Source organism: Lates calcarifer, unplaced genomic scaffold, assembly GCF_001640805.2.
Source record: "Lates calcarifer isolate ASB-BC8 unplaced genomic scaffold, TLL_Latcal_v3 _unitig_5086_quiver_549, whole genome shotgun sequence".
In the NCBI taxonomy this organism is placed as follows: Eukaryota; Metazoa; Chordata; class Actinopteri; family Centropomidae; genus Lates; species Lates calcarifer.
In genome coordinates this window covers 104,486-122,124 of record NW_026117286.1, presented here as the reverse complement: position 1 = coordinate 122,124, position 17,639 = coordinate 104,486, and the positions used below count along the sequence as shown (strand labels likewise).

The window sequence follows — 17,639 nt, the reverse complement described above, 5'->3', positions numbered from 1 at the left end:
TTTGGTGTTCAAATGTATCTCTGAATCTTGTGCTTTTATTTTGAAGGCCACTCTCTTCCTCTCGGTCCGTCACATGACGCAGGGAAGAAAAACACCAGGAAAAGAAAACGACGACCTCAGGACAGGTGAACCCCGTCCCTGCGGCTCCAGGTGAGTCTGAGTCTGTTTGTGGACCTCGTGCAGCTCCGTCTGACCAGGTGAGGCTGTCGGAGGTCAGAGAGCTGCTGGGTTCGGTTCTGGTCTGGTTCTGGTCGAGCCGCAGGAAACAGGAAGTTCAGATCATCTCCTCTCCTCATCAGAAAACTCAGTGTTACTGTACAAACCGTGTGTGTGTCCGTGCCTCACCTTCTCTGATGATCAGTGTGAACATCATGTTCAACGTGTGCAGAATGTGTGTGAGGTTGTTGTGTCCAAACATCCCATAATAACTGAAGAGCTGAGGTGTTACAGAGAAATCACGTCACCGTCGTTTTTAGATTCTCTTCTTTCAGTGAAGATTCAATTAAAAACTTAAGTCTTGATTCATCACAACACCTGGAAACGGTGTGAATACATCAGTGTGATGTACCGTATTTGGTTTGATTAGGAAACAGGTTGTTTGTGATGTCTGATCATCCTCAGTCAGTCACAGACAAATATATATATATATATATATATATATATATATATATATATATATATATATATATATATATATATATGTGTGTGTGTGTGTGTGTGTGTACACTAATTTATAACCCTAACACTATATATGTAATGACTACTAATAAAAAACAACTGTAGTGAAATTATTATTCTTGATATATACTGTTATCTAGTTATAAACCCTGTAATTGAACCTTTAGTTGTTCACACAGTTTGAAAACTCTGATCCAACATTACTACACTTCCATAAAGTTTTCCTGCATCAGAGTCCTAACAACAATATGTGAGTGTTTCACAGGCTTTAACTGATAACAGCTGTTATCAGGCTGGGGTCAGAGTTCAGTCAGAAACATCACCTGTAACAGAGCCGTCGTCAGGAGACGTCTCTGATTTGTCCTTTTACACGTTCAGTAGTTTATAACATGTTAAATCTCATTGGTTTAGTTTTACATATGGTTAGTGTATATTAACTTTAACCTTCCCTTTGTTGCCATGTTGTGGGAAAAAGTTTTTTAAGTGTTGTCACTCAGAGGTTTATGATGCTTTTCCTTTCAGACCTTCAGATGCTCAGACATGGATCCAGATCCAGATCTCACCATCGTTCTTCTTGGTAAAACAGGAGTCGGTAAAAGTGCCTCAGGAAACACTATTTTAGGACGAGCAGCGTTTGAGTCCAAACTGTCCCTCAGATCTGTGACAAAAGAAATCTCTGAAGCAACAGGACGAGTGTTTGGGAAACTGATCAGAGTGATTGACACTCCAGCAATATTAGACACCAATGAGGACATTAAATCCCTCTGTCGGGACGTCCTGAGGTCCTCCAGACCCTGTCTTTTCCTGTTGGTGGTCAGAGTCGGTCGGTTCACTAAAGAGGACCAGAAGGCTCTGAGGACGGCTATAAAAGCAATTGGTTCTCAGGGATTGAAGAGGAGCTACCTGCTCTTCACAGCTGGAGACGACTTGAAGAACACGACTCTGGACGACTTTATTTTTGAAGAGGAAGAAGGTGAACTGCCACATGTCGTCAGGAGGATGGGCGGGGCATACCATCTGTTCAACAATGTGAACAGAGACCAGGAACAAGTCAGAGAGCTGCTGCAGAAGTCAGGCCACCTCAGAGAGTGTGAGTAACTGTTTCCTTCAGAGGTCGTTGGTGTGAACTAGTCTGAAGGTTTAGTCTGTAAAATCAGGACATTTTAGTAAGTTTAGTTTTGTATTTGCTGTGACCCCCCCCTTTGCTTTTAAACCAGCTCCAGTTCTCCTCAGTACACCTGCTCACAGTTTCTCAGATACTTGGCAGGTAAGATGTTTCAGTCCAATACTGATACCTGATTTTGATCTGATACTGCTCAAATAGCAGGATTTGGTTTCGGTGACATTGGTTAAATCCACGTCCAACGAGCTGGTTGACCCCACACAGACAAGTCCAAAGGCGTTCAAGACTGTTGAAGGGAAAACTCATCTTTTTCTGATGTTTCTCTCTTTCAGCTGGTATGTCCAGGGAGCCAGTTGTGTTGAAGGACAGGAGGATCGTTCTTCTCGGTCGACCTGGAGAAGGGAAGAGTTCATCAGGAAACACCATCTTAGGATCTGAGAAGTTTAAATCTGGCTGTGGTTTTAAACCAGTCACGACACAGTGTGTCTCTGGATCAGCAGAGGTGGAGGGTTGCTGGGTCACAGTGGTGGATACTCCAGGGTTCACTGATGAAGTTCAGACTCGTGAACAGCTGTACATAGAGATCATGAAGACATTTGTTGAGGCCAGTCCAGGACCACATGCCTTTGTTATTGTGGTCAAACTAGACAGAGCTGATGAAGCAGACATCAGACTGTTTGAGATTCTGCTCAAACTGTTTGGTCCTGATGCTTCTAAGTACACCATGGTTCTCTTTACTCATGGAGACAGACTCAGAGGTCAGTCTGTTGATCAGATGATCCAGTCCATAGACTGTATTTCCAATCTGGTCTCCATGTGTGGAGGGAGATACTGTGTGTTTAACAACGAAGCCAGAAGAGATGGACAGCAGGTCAGAGAGTTCCTGAATAAAGTAGAAGAGATGGTTACAGCTAACAGAGGAGAACACTGCTCCTCTGAGCTGTTCAGGATGGCTGAGACCTTCATCAGAGAGGAGAGAAACCTGTTAGAGTTGTCACCTGAAAGGAACCCGTCTGGTTTTCCAGGTGCCGGCAACAGAGCAACAGGTGGCGAACAGAATGTAAAAGAAACAGTATGGCAAAAACTAAAGCGATACCTCCGGCTCTTTCTGAGATACCTTGGCCTCCTCAGTGTCTAAATGCGACAGGTTCTTCCCTGGAACCTCCCCTCGCTGCCTCCACCTGGTCTGATGAAAACCTGCTGAGCAACAAAAGAACAGCTGGAAATGGAGGAATCTGTCTGAATTTTTGTGTGTCTGTCGGCGGTTCACGCTCTGTGGGTGTATTTCTGAGGACCTCAACAAGTTCAGCAGTCATGTTCCCCTGACCTAAATCCAATTGAGCACCCCTAGGACATTCACCAAGTCCAGTCACAGACCGTCCCAGAGCTCACTGATGCCCTGGGAGGACGCCATCCACGGACTCATCAGGAGCAGGGCTTTCACTGTACTGAGTAACATTATGAGTTTCAGTGATTTACTGTTAGAGCTCATACATAACATACAAAGTATAACTATGTACTGTATCTGTATCTGTTTTTGTATATAGTTGTGTATATCCCAGTATCCCTCAGATCAGTTGTAATTATATGTAAAAACAGTAATTCTGAATCATTGTTTCTCTTAAACTCAGTCACATTGTAACTCAGTATGATTTATTATTATTAATAATATACTTTTGTCATTGAGAAAAGGTTTTGTTTGCTTTTTGTGTGTTTTGTATCTACAGCATTTTATGGATCAGTTATCGGTTTTAGATTATTTGTGTCTTTTTTTTCGCTTTTGTGTTTATATCTTTCAGTAATAAATATATTTGAATTGTCTGTTGATGTTTTTTCTTTCAGATCATCAGAACAGAGGAGCACATAATCAATGAGCAAATTGTACTTTCAGTTTTTTTTTATTGATGGTGATCACCTAAAGACATGTCTGAATAAGAAGACATTTTGTTACCAGCACATCCGTTAACCTTCATGTATCTGACAGAGCTGCCGGTTCTGGACTTGCTCTCAGTGAGTGTGACTCTCAGCTGTCTGAGTTCATGTATCACAGCTCAGCGGCTGTTTTAACATGTTGTCTGTGTGTATTTACTGTGTACCATCTCAGTCCTTCATGAAGCAGCTTTGCCCTCAGCTGTTAGTGATGAAGGAAACAACCTGCTGCAGCCTGGTGTCCGACTCAGCGGTGAGTTTCATTATCTTTGTCTTTCTAATATTTGGTTTCATAGGTGATGATCTGCCTCCTGAAACTCCTGGAGGTTTGTTCTGGTTCACTCTGATTGTAGCTGATTAAACACAAGTTCCAGTCTTAATGAGCTCAGAGGGTAAAATGAAGCAGCAGGAATAATTATCAGCTGTTCAGTGAAACAGAAGCACATTCAGCTGGTTTTACTTTTTTAATTTGTCAGTTTCTACATTTACAGTTTTGTTTTTATTTTTTAATAACTGACCATGTTCCACAGTTAAATGATTTAAACTCTTCCTTCATCAGTCTGATAATAAACAACACGTTCCTGTTTTAAATCTAAATTCTCCTCAGTTTCTCTGAACTCTGATTAATGAGCAAAATGTCTACTAAACTATTTAAACTGACCATCCACACATTTAATCCACTGTAGGGGGCGCTGTCACTGCAGGAGCAGGAACAAAACTTTACACTGTTTTTCTTTGACAATCAAACACCAAAGAGAGATAAACTAGTCGTTAAATATTCCACCATGTTATATAATATCTCCTTCTGTAAAATATTGATTCCCCAAAACAAAACCTCAAAGACCATAAATGAGTTTTTAATCTGCAGGAAAATGAAGAAATCTGTGACGTGAATTCAGGTCTTCAGGTTTGTCCTTCCTCTTCATCAGAACACAGTGATCTCCTCCTCCTCCTCTCTCTGATCGCCCCCTGGTGTCTGAACAGAAGAAAAACACTTCACTCACAGACGTTTGGTCATAAAACAGAAATAAAGAAACGTTCAAATCAGACACTGGAGCTGCAACTGTGTTTCATCACAGTTTGAGCTGCTGATTAAAACAAACAACACAACTCTTCATCTGTTCTGTTTCTTCCACAGGTAAAGGGCCTTCTCACCTGAGTGGCTGTTCTTTAATGAGCTAATTAAGCTACTCTGACTGAATGTGATTGGACATTACAGGTCAGCTGGTAGCTGAGCCAATGATACGTGTCCTAAAGTCAGACTCATCATGTAGAGTAAGTACCACACACTAACTGTCTCAGTGTGCTGCTCAGGTGTGTTACAGGTGTGTCACAGGTGTACAGTGGTGTCAGGTGTTTACCAGGAACAGCAGTGTGTGGTGGATGATGAACTCTCTGGTGAGTCCAATCAGATCGTGGTTCAGAGTCTGAAACAGAGACGGGACCAGAACCAGAGCCAGATTCTGAGCCGACATCTTGTTCACCTGAGAGAACACCTGGACCCTGAGAGACAGGTAAGATTCAGAAACATCAGCTCAGCTTCTATAGTTTAACATCAGATCACTGACATCTAGTGGACAAAGACTGGTACTACAACCACAGGACTATATATATATATATATATATATATATTTATATATATTTATATATTATATATATATATATATATATGTGTGTGTGTGTGTTACATGTAGAAGTGTCCAAACAGAGCGCTCAGGGTGGCTCGGTTGTCGTCAGGAAGTTGCCGTAGTAACCGTCTGTACGCCTTAAACCTGGAGCATTCGTCTGAAATCACTGAGAGAGGAAGTACTGTTAGGCTGAGTACTACTGTAGTACTCCTGCTGATACTACTGCTTCTGCTGTTGGTACTACTGACTCTGAATGACCTGTACGACGACATACTGTAGTACTGCATGTATTTGTAGTACAGTTACTGCGTACTGACCTGCGGCCTGCACCCACAGCTGTATGTCAGGGATTAAACTCTGCTGCTGGCGGACATATTGTTTGAGGGCAGAGGCGGCGTCCAACACGCCCTGCTCGTCATTCTCCAGGGGGGCGGAGCTCGGTGATGTCATCAAGGCCTCCACCAATCGGGTCACTTTGGCAGCGAGGCCACAGCGGCGGTACACGCCCTCCACCTTCAGACCTGAGACAGACATCACAAACATGGACTCACATCAATTAATCAGTAAAATACTGTGCAGATTAATCAATACTGAAACTGATCAGTAGGTTGTTGACTGAAACTCTTCTGACCATGAGCTGTGACGTGAGAGATGCAGCGTTCGATGCCCGGTGGCACCAAACCTCTTGACCCCACGTCCATCACTGGGTACAGAGACTGACGAGCTGAGCTGTGATTGGCTGCAGGATGGTGGGGAGCTGAGCTGTGATTGGTCAGGGCTCTCTCCAGGTGGCTGAACCAGGACTGACAGCTGTGGTGCTCCTCGAAACGCAAAGACACACTCCTGAGGAGAGAAACGAGATTCTACGTGTGACATCATACACACCTGAGGTGAGCTCAGCCAATCAGAGGCCAGGAAACATGAAACAAATAATTTCTCTCTGTTTTGAGTTGATATGAAACATGCCACTGATTTCTTTAACTCTGAATGTGGGTGTGTTGTATACCTGTCTGCAGTTGCCATGGTGATGATGTTTTCAGATGGTTTCATTTCTGAAATGACAAAATAAAATCAGTAAAAATTTTGATGATTGATTGATGGGATCATTCAAACTAATGATCATATTTTAATCGTTAATTCACTGAAATTAAAACAGTAAGAGAAATATATTCTGGGTCTGTTACCATGGTAACCACATCAAACATCAGCTCTGTTTCTCACCTGTAATATGTTGAGATATTTAATCACCTATGGGTTTGGATTTCAGTTTTGATTCAAACTGATCTGCTTTTTAAAAAATGTGAATTTTTGGAGAAACCCTCTGAATATTGACTGTGTGTATTTTCACATTTTTACATAGTTTATTTAATTCTCCTTCTACAGGTATCTGTATATAACATAGTACCCAGGTGTTTTATATCAAAATGTTCAGAACAATCTCAGCTTTACCTGTTTGTCTTAGAGCAATGTGTTAAGACATAATTTGGCCAAATTCCAGCTTTACTATGTGGATGATTTGTTTTAGTGCTTGAAATGGGTTTGCCTCAAAAAATTCCAATCCAATCCACCAATGACGCATGGAGAGGGCCTTCAGTGAGTGATGTACAATCTTGCAATACTATAGAGTGGAAAGTCAGGAGTTTCCAGGAATATTTAAACCGTGTTTCTAGGCCGGATTATTGCAGATTTATAACTAAAAACATTGTGAATTTGTGAGTTGAAAAAGGCTCAAGCATTAAGAGAAATGGAACCACACATCGTTATCTGAAAATAGGCCTGAAGAACATGACCTGACACCTGCTGAGATCAGCCTTTATCATTTGAATAATCTCCATTAAAACATATGTATTATAAAAATACAGATTATGGGTTAGGGTTAGGAATAATTTTACAGTGAAGAGTGAAACTGATGTTTTATTAAACATAGAGGATCAGTTTGAACCAGCTTTGACTCCAGCTTGTTCCAGCAGGTGGAGCTCAGGAGAATTCATCAGGTGTGAGGAGGTGTGAACAGTAAAAACGCTGTTACCATGACGAGTGAGCACGCTCAGTTCCATCGCCAATCTCTGCTGTGAGTGTCTATGGACAGGGTGAATGCTGACTCCGTCCTCCCACAGCAACAACCAGGCGTCAGAATGACCCGAAGCTCCTCCCACTTCAACCACACTCACTTTACTGACTGCAGAAGCTCCGCCCACCTCCGCATAGGACACACCACCTGGGAGAATCACCTGGAGACAAGATCTCAGATTATACTGATAACTAGAACTCAGGTTATTAATGATAACTACAACTCAGGTTATTAATGATAACTAGGACTCAGGTTAACGTAAACCTGATTCAGACCAGGTTAAACCGATCCTCACAGAGATAGAAAAACACAGTCAGAGTCATGTTTACCTTCAGTATGTGAACCAGGTGAGTCATCAGAGCCTCCTTATCATCTGCAGCACAGATCAGCTGATCACTCAGCGTTACCATCTCGAACTGATGAGCCGGTCTGAATACACAGCAACAGGAGGTGACGAATGAAGTTAGAAGAGTTAATTAGAAATCAGCGTCAGTGAAAACACTTCATCACCTGACACACCTGAAAATAACACAAACACTTCAGAAAAGTTTGACTCCATGTTGTTTCACTGCATCAGATCATTTTCATGTTGAACGTTTATAATGAGCTGCAGTGATGGAGGAGTCTCCACCAGAGGGAGCTGTTGTCTTCAGTATCAGTCCTCACAGTTCAGAGGTTCAGTAAACTAGTTCTCAGCTCAAACAAAATAAAGAGACCTGAACTGATTAGAAAGAAACTAATTCTTTCCCAGCTCACATCAATTATTTTGGCATCTAAAGGAAGCTCTGCCCTTAATTTGCAGTCCTGTATTAGACATGTTAAATCTGTCCTTGGTAACAGGTTACGTGCCGTAATCATATAAAGTAGTAGTAGTAGTGGTAGTAATCAAACCTCTTCTAAAAAAGCCCACTCTAGATCCAGACGTATTAGCCAATTACAGACCAATATCTAACCTCCCCTTTCTTTCCTTAATCCTAGAGAACGCAGTTGCAAAACAGTTGTGCGACTTTCTACAGGACAATAGTTTATTTGAGGATTTTCAGTCAGGATTTAGGTTGTATCACAGCACAGAGACAGCATTTGTAAAAGTTACAAACGACCTCCTGATCGCATCAGAAATATCAGAAAACACTCCATAAATTTCCATTGTTATGCAGATGATACACAGCTTTATCTGTCAATTGGTCCTGAACACATCAGAAATAAATTTTCTAATGATGTAGTTCCATTAGATGGCATTGTCCTGGCTCCCAGCTCCACTGTAAAGAATCTGGGAGTCATCTTTGATCAGGATATGTCCTTTAACTCACACATAAAAACAACTTCTAGGACTGCCTTTTTTCATCTGCGTAATATCTCTAAAATTAGACATTTTCTGTCTCAAAAAGATGCAGAAAAACTAGTCCATGCATTTGTTACTTCCAGGCTGGACTACTGTAATTCATTATTATCAGGCTGCCCAACAAGTCTCTAAAGACTCTGCAGCTGATTCAAAATTACTGACAGGAACTAGGAAAAGAGACCATATTTCTCCTGTGTTAGCCTCTCTACATTGGCTCCCAGTCATATCACTATATAAATAAAGCTGAATTGAATTGAATTGAAATCTTCTCTGATCTTTTTCCTGAAACAAATCAGAGTTTAACCTCATGATGAAGAGACACTGGTCCACATGTTGTAAACTCTGTTTTAACCAATCATAGATTAGACGTGTGTCATGTGACATCACTACAACATTTTCAGGTTTGATTCTCGGACGTAAAATGGGTCAGTAAATCCCCCACTCCTGATGTTTGAAGCTTTTACGTGTCTCAAAAAAGGTGGTTGCTAATGAGTGTCTAAATGAGACTACAGAGGTTGTCGGGGACGTTAACATGAAAACCCATCTACTCACCAGTCCACCTTTACAGCCTCGTTGTGTTTTTACTCACGCTCTTTCAAACTCTCACTAACTTTCTAAGAAGAAAGGCTTTTGGAGAAGAGCTCAGAGCTAAATGAAATGACCAGTTGGAGGCTTAGTGGTGGAGTAGTATCAGTACTATCATTACTGCAGTATCAGTGGTATTTACCCGTCGTTGAGGAAGACTGACAGAACCTCTCGCAGGTCGAGGACGTCACACGCTGCTGAGTCGTTTTCTAACGAGAAGAGGAAACGATCTTCCTCCAGTTTACCATGAAGCTCCTCCTCCTCCTCACCTGATCACACAGGTAACAAACACACACACACACACACACATATGTTGTGAAAAAATATAAAATCTGGGACCTGTAATATTTGTTGTACCTTCATGTGTTCTCATTAGAAATTCATTCAGGTGATTAATCCATTCTTACCTGAGGGGGCAGAGCCAGGTCTCCTATTGGCTGATTGGGGCTGATGAGGCGGGACCTCTAAATAAAAAAGAAAAAATAGACCTGAGTAAGGAACCACATCCAGGTGAGTTAGAGGTAACATAGGGTTTACCTGTGTGCGTGTTACCTGTGTACTCGTTGAGTCGGAGCAGCTCGGTCTGCAGAGCCTGACCTGCCCTCTCAGCCAGGAGGATGGGGGAGGGGCCCTGAGGGTCTGACTGACACACCTGTGCACAGGTAAGATCACTCAGATAAATGAACCTGAACCACACATCATTACCTGTGAATTTACGACTGTCACATCTCAACATGTCTGCAGGTAAAAGGTTTAGTTATCAGTGATGTCACAGCAGGTGTTCTGTACCTGACCGTAAACCTAGTGAGTCAGGAAACACTGGAATCTCTTCTTGTTCGAGAAGACTAATTATAAACTCCTGTTACTTGTGTGTGTCTGCCAGTCACAGTAGAGAGGATTAAACCATCTGTTATTTTCCTTAACCTCCGCCACTGTCCAGTCACGTGTTGGATACCAAATGTCCAGTCGACAGAAATTTGTTGATTTTAACTTTAGGTGGAAAACATTGTAATATTCTGCAGAGAAAACCGCAGCAGATGTGCAGTAGATATTTCATCAGCTGAAATGGTGTGAAGCAAAGAATCACATTTTTAACTTCCATTGTGACTAGAAATATGAATTTATCTGTATTAGATAAACAAAGATTTAAAAACAAAAAACTCAGCAATAACTACTAAAAAGTGGAGCTGTAGAAACAACCACAAAATAATTATTCAGTTGATTATTGACTTGATGCAGGTTGTTTCATACATCAGTGTGAGATCAATCATTAGTGAAGTCGGTGAGATTAGAGTCATAAAACCTTCAGACCTTTGTTCCTGAGCAGATCAGAGACATCGTTTCCTCTACGTTGTCACTGCAGACCACCTCACGCAGCCTCTGAAACACACACACACATCATCACACACCTGTACATGTGATTTTCTTACTGTCTCAGACAAATAAATACAACCTCGTATTTTGTCTGGATGTAAACAGATAACTATATGTAAAATCATTTTTTCACATATTAGAAACTATAAATATAACATAAACATATTTATGTGGGTGTAAATATATATATATACATATACAGTTTCTTCTCCACTGTCGCCTAGTGCTACTCATGGTGGATTTGTTGGGTCTCTCTCTGTAAATACCTATTTTAAAGAGTATGGTCTAGACCTCCTCTGTATGAAAAGTGCCTTCAGATGACTTCTGTTGTGATTCAGCGCTATATAAATAAAACTGAATTGAACTGAAAAAATCTAAATTATTAAGTCATAATTATGTAGTTTGCACATAACATGTATGAGTGTGTGGAGTCCAACCTGGTCCATCAGAGAGTGGGAGGAGGCCAGAGCGTGGACTCGTCTGTAGCGCCCCCTGCTGTATTTATCCTGGATGAACTTTGACCTCTCCTCATCAGATGCCTCAGGAAGCAGCTGCTCTGCTGCTGGCACTGCTGCAGCCCACACCTGATTGGCCAGCCGGTTGCCATAGGTAACAAACAGCTGGGAGACGATGAAAGGGGTTAAAAGTCAGGGATAACCTGTAAAACCCCCTCACCTGTGTGAGTGGTTCAGACCCCCCTCACCTGTATGAGTGGCTCAGTCCAGACCTTGTTGTCCATCCTCAGACTGCGTACCTTTGACAGGTTGCTGCCCAGAGCTCGATGTTGACCTGAAAACAGACTCTATTAGCATTCTGTATTCACACCAGTAGATCTGCTAGCATTATTAGCATTCCACACTTAGACTTCGTTCTTTATATCTGAGGAAAAAAACTGATTTAGTTGTCCAAACTCTATTGGATACCTGTCCACGGGTGGTTTAGATGACTGTTTATTAAAAAAAAAAACTGAGATATACCATTGTGTATCATCTGCATATTGGTGTATTTGACATTATGATGCCTGAAAATGTTGGTATATGGTATGAAGTAAATAGACCAGGGCCCAGAATGTTTCCCAGAGGAACTCCACTATCAATATCATGTGTTGAGAAAACATTTTTCTGATTAATATGAAAGAGGAAGTCTCAGGTGGTAATGGACAGTATTTCATTTCCATTTCATTTCCATTTTCATTGTCCATCTCAGGTTTTTATTATCTACATACCACATGATGGCAGTTTGTTCTTGACTGTGGTGTGTCCACTAATTGTGTTTTATGGATTTTCACAGAGACAATTAATATCAACCAACATCATTGTCAGTGTCCCACCTTCAACACTCACACAACCAACTCTGCAAGAAGAGAAGTTGTTGTAGCCTCCCTGACTTCCCCATTAACTCGTACCTGCACAGGCCTGACAGATAACCAGGAGCAGGTTGACCGACGCCCACTCAGGATTGGCTGCACCGCAGTCACCACACACCTTGTTGTCTGGATTTTCCCAGAGACGTGTTGCCACCTGGCTGCAGGACAGAGCACTGCAGATAGACGAGGACAGACTGTCCAGCCAGATGGACAGGTCCTTCGAAGAATCAACAGACAGGCTGCAGGTGGAGGTGTGGGGTCAAAGAGGATAAAAAAAGAGGAAAGAACAAGGAAGGAAAATGTGTTAGGATAACAACTTAACCAAAGAACCACAATAGTCAGAAAAACAAAGAGATATTAAGGTCGACAGGTAGACAGAGAGGTGTGTACTTGAATCTCTTGTATGGAGTGATGAGGGTAAACGAGTGTTTTCCTGTAGATTTGACTGTGGCCACATTCAGGGGGACAGAGAAGGAGGCAATGCCCAGCTGGTAGCTGTCTTTGTTGGTGTAAATCCAGAGGTCGTGACCCCAGATGGCGGCGTAGGCTCGGCTCCGTGTGTCCTTGATGGTGATTTGTCCATGTAGTTCAGGGGGAGTGGGACTTGGCTGGCCTCGGGTCGCCAGCAGAGAACTGACCCAACCATCCTGAACCTCTGAAAGAAAAAAACAAGGAAGAATTTATTAGATTGGAGTAGTACTGCAGTTAAACCCCTAATAGTGTACAGTAGAGTGCTCTTACCTTCACTATGAGCCATGAAGTCATAATGTTTCTTCCTGAAGTAAACAGAGAATCTTCCTTTGTCTTGTTTCTTCACATTGGTGATGCTGGAGACATGAAACAACACCTCACTGAACCGGTCCTGATTAACAAAACAAACACACCCATTACTCTTCAGACAGACAGAGGCACACAGACAGGTGTACAGAGAGAGAGACAGGTACAGAGACGCTGACTTACTGTTCGTTTTTTCCACAGAGACATCAGCTGTCCGTCCAGCGTGGCCCACAAAACATTATGTCTGTTGGAGAGAAAACATTATCTGTTTATCTATCCATCATCCATCATCCAACTGTCTCTCTACCTAATTATTTAAATCTGGCCTCAGGAACATGTCTGTTGTGTTTGGCAGGTGTTGTCCTAATCTGGTGGTTATCAGAGATCAATCCTGGATCTCCTGTAATTCATCATCCAATCTGTTTCTACTGTTCTCTGAACACGATGAGGATGTTGTTACCTGAAGCCTTTCCATACGTCCAGCCAGCTGGATCGGACCACAGCGCTTTGTGGAGTTGAAGTCCTGCTGCCCCCTTTCTTCCTCGACACTCGAATAGTGGCTGCTCTGCAGGACAAACACTCGTATGTTTGAACCATTTGTTTTTCAATCAGTAGTTAGTTTTAATTTATACATGTTAATGTCTTTGTATACATGAGTCTCTGTTGTTAAACTGTCCAATACTGACACTGGACTTTATCTTCTAATACAGGATGATGACCATGGAGGCTGACTGAATGCTCTCACATTTCCAGAGAGAATAGTTTTGGATAAATCCAAAAACCAACCAGTTCATATCTCAGCTGAAGGAAATCTGAAAACTAAAACAGTGTGTCCTGCGCTACTGCTGCTGGTTGATGATACCCGTTTACATACAACACAAGTCAGCTCCCAAAGCATCCTGGGTAAAATGGATACATGTCTGAATATTTGTGTAGACATAATGTCTGGGACAGTCCATGAGAACAGAAGAACAGACTGTGTGTGTTTGTGTACCTTGGGATCTTCTGCTTCTGACGTTTTCCCGGCTTTTGTGATTGGTCAGGAGGACGGGGAGGGGGCGGAGCCGGCCTGGTGGGGATGATACGACCTGTAGGACTCATTGGGACACTGCAACACCACCACTCTGTTAGCAGCAGCAGCACAGGAACTGTAGTAGCAGCAGTAGTTATCGTACTACTGTGTAGTGTATACATACTTGTTTTTAGTTGCGTTCAGAGCAGAATCTGCTCCCATTGGTCCATCAGCACCAGAGGGGGCAGAGCTAACTCCTTCTTCCTCCTCATTGGACGACTCAGAGTCGGCTTCCTCAGTTCCCCAACAGGCCAACACGGTGACATACGGGTTGACAGTGTGAGACGGAGATAAAACTGGAACCAGAACCAACAGACAGGAGTCAGGCTGAGGAGGGTGAAAACCAGCAGGACCCAGACTGAAACAGGACGGTGGGGGTGGGGGGTTATACCTTCATCTGACGGCTCTGCAGCTCCATCTACTGGGGGTAATGTGACTCCTGCAGTCGGGTCTAAACATGACGTCACCAGCTGTGACAGCGCCCCAACATCTGGACACATTTAATACAGAGACACAGTGAGCATCTCAAACTGAGTGATTGATTGATTGATTGATTGATTGATTGATGTACCTGTTTGAGGGTCTCCAGTAGTTCTAACTCTTGATGATGAGGGGGATGGGGCTGATGGGGTGGAGCTAACAGCAGGGTTAGCCATACCATTCATAATCCCTGCAAAACTGGGCATGTTAGCTAACGAGCTAAAGATGCTGTCTAAACTAGCAGCACCTGTGTTAGCAGCAGGTACAGTTGTGGTGGAGGAGGCGGGGTTTAAGGTAGCAGCACCTGCGTTAGCAGCAGGTACTGGTGTGGTGGTGGAGGCAGGGTTTAAGCTAGTGGCAGCTGGGTTAGCCACAGTGCTAGCAGCTGCTGCTAAGCTAGGTATGTGGGCAGCAATGCTGTTAGCCATGCTGTCTACAGACAGGGGGGTGGTGGGGCCTGGGGGGGTTGGGGGGTCTGGAGGGGCGGAACCTCCAATGGCGGCAGCGACTCCAGCCAATGATGGCATTTTGGCAGCAATGATGTCAGTGACACCGGTGAGCGTCGGGAAGATGAAGCCATGGTCCGAAGCAGCAGGAGGAGGAAGAGGAGGAGCACCTTGATCTGAGGAGGAGGAGGAGGACACAGTGACATCATCAGCAGACTTCAGCTGACAGGCTGAGACACCTGTCAGTCAAACAGACACCTGTGTCCACCTGTAGTTCCTCTGGTGTCCACCAGAGGCCCCAACTGCTCCCTGCTGATACAGACTTTCACAATAAGAGTCTTATTGTGATCAGTGAGAGGAGACCTTTAGAGTAAAAGGGTTAAAGACTGGTGCTTTGAGGTGTGGTGGGTGTGTGTTTACTTCACTGACTGACAAACAAACACAACACAATAACCCTAACCCCAACACTACACAGTCATTCAGACACAAACATGATGCTGACTGTGATGGATTATCTCTCTACGTTAAAGTTAAAATGAAGGAAATACTCTTATGATAAATTATTTGAATGTTCAGCAGAGAGAGAATTGCTAAGGGCCAGTGAGAAACCTGGAATTCATTGTTTGTTTCAAATTGGAAATGTTGTCAGACGGGCTGGTTAAAATCTTAACTTTGATTTAAAGTCGAGGCAGTAAATACCTGATATGATCTTTACATTCTGCACATTCACCTGTGATTATATCATCAGTTAAACTGGTTCCAGACAATCAGCAGCCGCTTTGCAAACATCAACAAACCGGTTCAACTGTTCACACTGAAAACATGCCGCTGCACGCCAACACCGAGCCGGGCTAAAAATAACCTGAGGCTGCTCCACAGTCAGCTGCAGGTTCAGTTATTACAGCCGTCAGCTTTTGGTTAAACTTCAGAGACGAACTCAGGGAGACTCAGGTGGAAAATATGTGTAAATGTTGAAGCTGAATAAATGAGAATAAATCAGATTTAAACCGTTTAGTCTTCAGGCTTCACTTCAGTTTCAATCTCGAGTGCGAATATTTGAAATCGCCTGTTGATGACATCAGCAGTGACAGGTGGAGAGATACTGCTGATGTCACTGTGACACGTGTGTGTGTGCGTACCTGTGCTCAGGTGAACTTCATTAGAAAAAGCTGGTTGTAGATGTTCATCAGTCCCATCTCTGAAACACGAAAACCAAATATTTTCACTGATTTTATCACAGGTGAAAGGTTGTTCTCACGTTTACCTGTGTGTGTAGATTTACAGGTGAACTGACCTCTCCAAGGAGGAGGCGGACCTCAGACTGTCCCTCTGGTAACGAGCTCGAGGCTTCGGGACTGGAGGAGAAGGAGGAGGAGTCATCTGAGGGACAAGAGAGAACATTCACTGCATCAGTTACCTGTCAGGACTAATCATCGTCTCCTAGCAACTAAACATCCTTAGCACACCTGGAGACTGAAAGTAAAAAGGTGAAACCAGGTAGAAACTGAAAACGCTGCTGACTCCTCTGACTGATCAGATCATGTGACAGCAGTTCAGCTGTGATCAGGATCAATCAGATTATAGATCAGAGAGATTAGAAAACATGAACATGAGGAGTCTGAAGGTAACGAGGTGACTTTACACAAACACACATACATACAAACTTAGTGTTCGTCTTACCTTCTTACCTGTCTGTTTACCTGTCCAACTATTTACTTATCTGCCTACCTGTTCTGAATGTGAGCTTACCTGTCGGTACGTTTACCTGTTTGTTAGTTTACCGGTCTGTGTTTACCTGTCTGTGAGTTTACCTGTCTGTGAGTTTACCTGTCTGAATTTACCTGTTTGTAGGTTTACCTGTCTGTGAGTTTACCTGTCTGAGTTTACCTGTTGGTGAGCTTACCTGTGTCTCTGTCGTTCCCACCGCTCTCTGTCGAGTCTCCGTCTGTTTCTGCTTCACATGTTGAACATCCTGCCTCAGATCTACCTGCACTCATAAACTCATCTTTGTTAAATCAACTGGGTGTGTGTTGGTATGTTTGCGGTATCTTTGTGAGGATGTGTCTCAGGTGAGATCGTACTGACAGACTCTGTGTCTGATCTCTGATGTTACACTGTAGAGTAACATCACAGCAGTGTGTTTACACAGGAACAGTGATCACAGCAAGACAGTTCTGTTTTAACCATGAATGTTTTACAGTGAACTCAGTGAAACCTCACTGGTTCAACCTGCTGCAGGAATGTAGGTGTGTGTGTGTGTGTGTGTGTGTGTGTGTGTGTGCAGCTGAACTTTAACACGCTAAAGTTGCCGTCAGTTTGTTTTCTCCTTTGTATTTTTATTGAGAAGAGAGAGTAAATCAGCAGCAGACTGACACCTGAGCTACACCTGTGGTACACCTGAGCTACACCTGAGCTACACCTGTACCCTGAGCTACACCTGAGCTACACCTGTGGTACACCTGAGCTACACCTGAGCTACACCTGTGGTACACCTGAACTACACCTGTGGTACACCTGTGGGACACCTGATCTTTACCTGAGCTACACCTGTGGGACACCTGAGCTACACCTGAACTACACGTGTGGGACACCTGTAATGTACAGTACTGTGCAAAAGCCTTTGCCCACCACCAGCTTTTTTGTTTTAGCAAAGTTTTTTTGGAATTCACTTGATGACGTACATATGTCTGTGTCGTACCAGTAACCTGTACCACAAATCAAAAAACAGAACCACAACGGAACATCTACAAGGAAGTTTTAAAGACCAT

General features: G+C 43.1%; 2 protein-coding genes across 3 annotated transcripts; one reads left to right on the top strand and one right to left on the bottom strand.

The window, feature by feature from the left end:
• The first annotated feature begins 31 nt into the window (after positions 1–31).
• LOC127138935 (GTPase IMAP family member 8) lies at positions 32–3,622 on the top strand. 2 transcript variants are annotated; one of them, XM_018661922.2, is made up of 4 exons: positions 32–150; positions 1,201–1,768; positions 1,896–1,945; positions 2,134–3,622. In XM_018661922.2, exons 2-4 carry the CDS (start codon positions 1,219–1,221, stop codon positions 2,161–2,163), a joined length of 630 nt encoding a protein of 209 aa, XP_018517438.1. In that variant the 5' UTR covers positions 32–150; positions 1,201–1,218; the 3' UTR covers positions 2,164–3,622. The 2 variants fall into 2 exon arrangements, with proteins under 2 accessions (XP_018517438.1, XP_018517433.1); XM_018661917.2 differs by lacking the exon at positions 1,896–1,945 and having other exon boundaries at positions 41–150.
• Positions 3,623–4,181: 559 nt separating this feature from the next.
• LOC108873613 (arf-GAP with Rho-GAP domain, ANK repeat and PH domain-containing protein 1) lies at positions 4,182–16,973 on the bottom strand. The gene is made up of 26 exons (XM_018661905.2): positions 16,775–16,973; positions 16,166–16,251; positions 16,011–16,069; positions 14,517–15,047; positions 14,337–14,435; positions 14,070–14,241; positions 13,868–13,981; positions 13,334–13,438; positions 13,057–13,117; positions 12,838–12,958; positions 12,487–12,751; positions 12,136–12,335; positions 11,434–11,519; positions 11,168–11,350; positions 10,668–10,736; positions 9,909–10,008; positions 9,764–9,820; positions 9,499–9,625; positions 7,759–7,858; positions 7,388–7,589; positions 6,365–6,410; positions 5,990–6,201; positions 5,676–5,879; positions 5,419–5,524; positions 5,092–5,233; positions 4,182–4,706 (listed from the first exon to the last, which is right to left on the bottom strand). Exons 2-26 carry the CDS (start codon positions 16,249–16,251, stop codon positions 4,656–4,658), a joined length of 3,498 nt encoding a protein of 1,165 aa, XP_018517421.1. The 5' UTR covers positions 16,775–16,973; the 3' UTR covers positions 4,182–4,655.
• Between the last annotated feature and the right edge of the window lie 666 nt (positions 16,974–17,639).

Excerpts from the sequence above, each read along its gene's own strand:
- LOC127138935 (XM_018661917.2), top strand. The coding sequence starts at position 1,219 with ATGGATCCAGATCCAGATCTCACCATCGTTCTTCTTGGTAAAACAGGA. Across the intron at positions 1,769-2,133 it reads GTCAGGCCACCTCAGAGAGT|CTGGTATGTCCAGGGAGCCA; the intron begins GTGAGTAACTGT and ends TCTCTCTTTCAG.
- LOC108873613 (XM_018661905.2), bottom strand. The coding sequence starts at position 16,251 with ATGACTCCTCCTCCTTCTCCTCCAGTCCCGAAGCCTCGAGCTCGTTAC. Across the intron at positions 14,242-14,336 it reads TGCAGAGCCGTCAGATGAAG|TTTTATCTCCGTCTCACACT; the intron begins GTATAACCCCCC and ends TTCTGGTTCCAG. Across the intron at positions 11,351-11,433 it reads GGACTGAGCCACTCATACAG|CTGTTTGTTACCTATGGCAA; the intron begins GTGAGGGGGGTC and ends ATCGTCTCCCAG.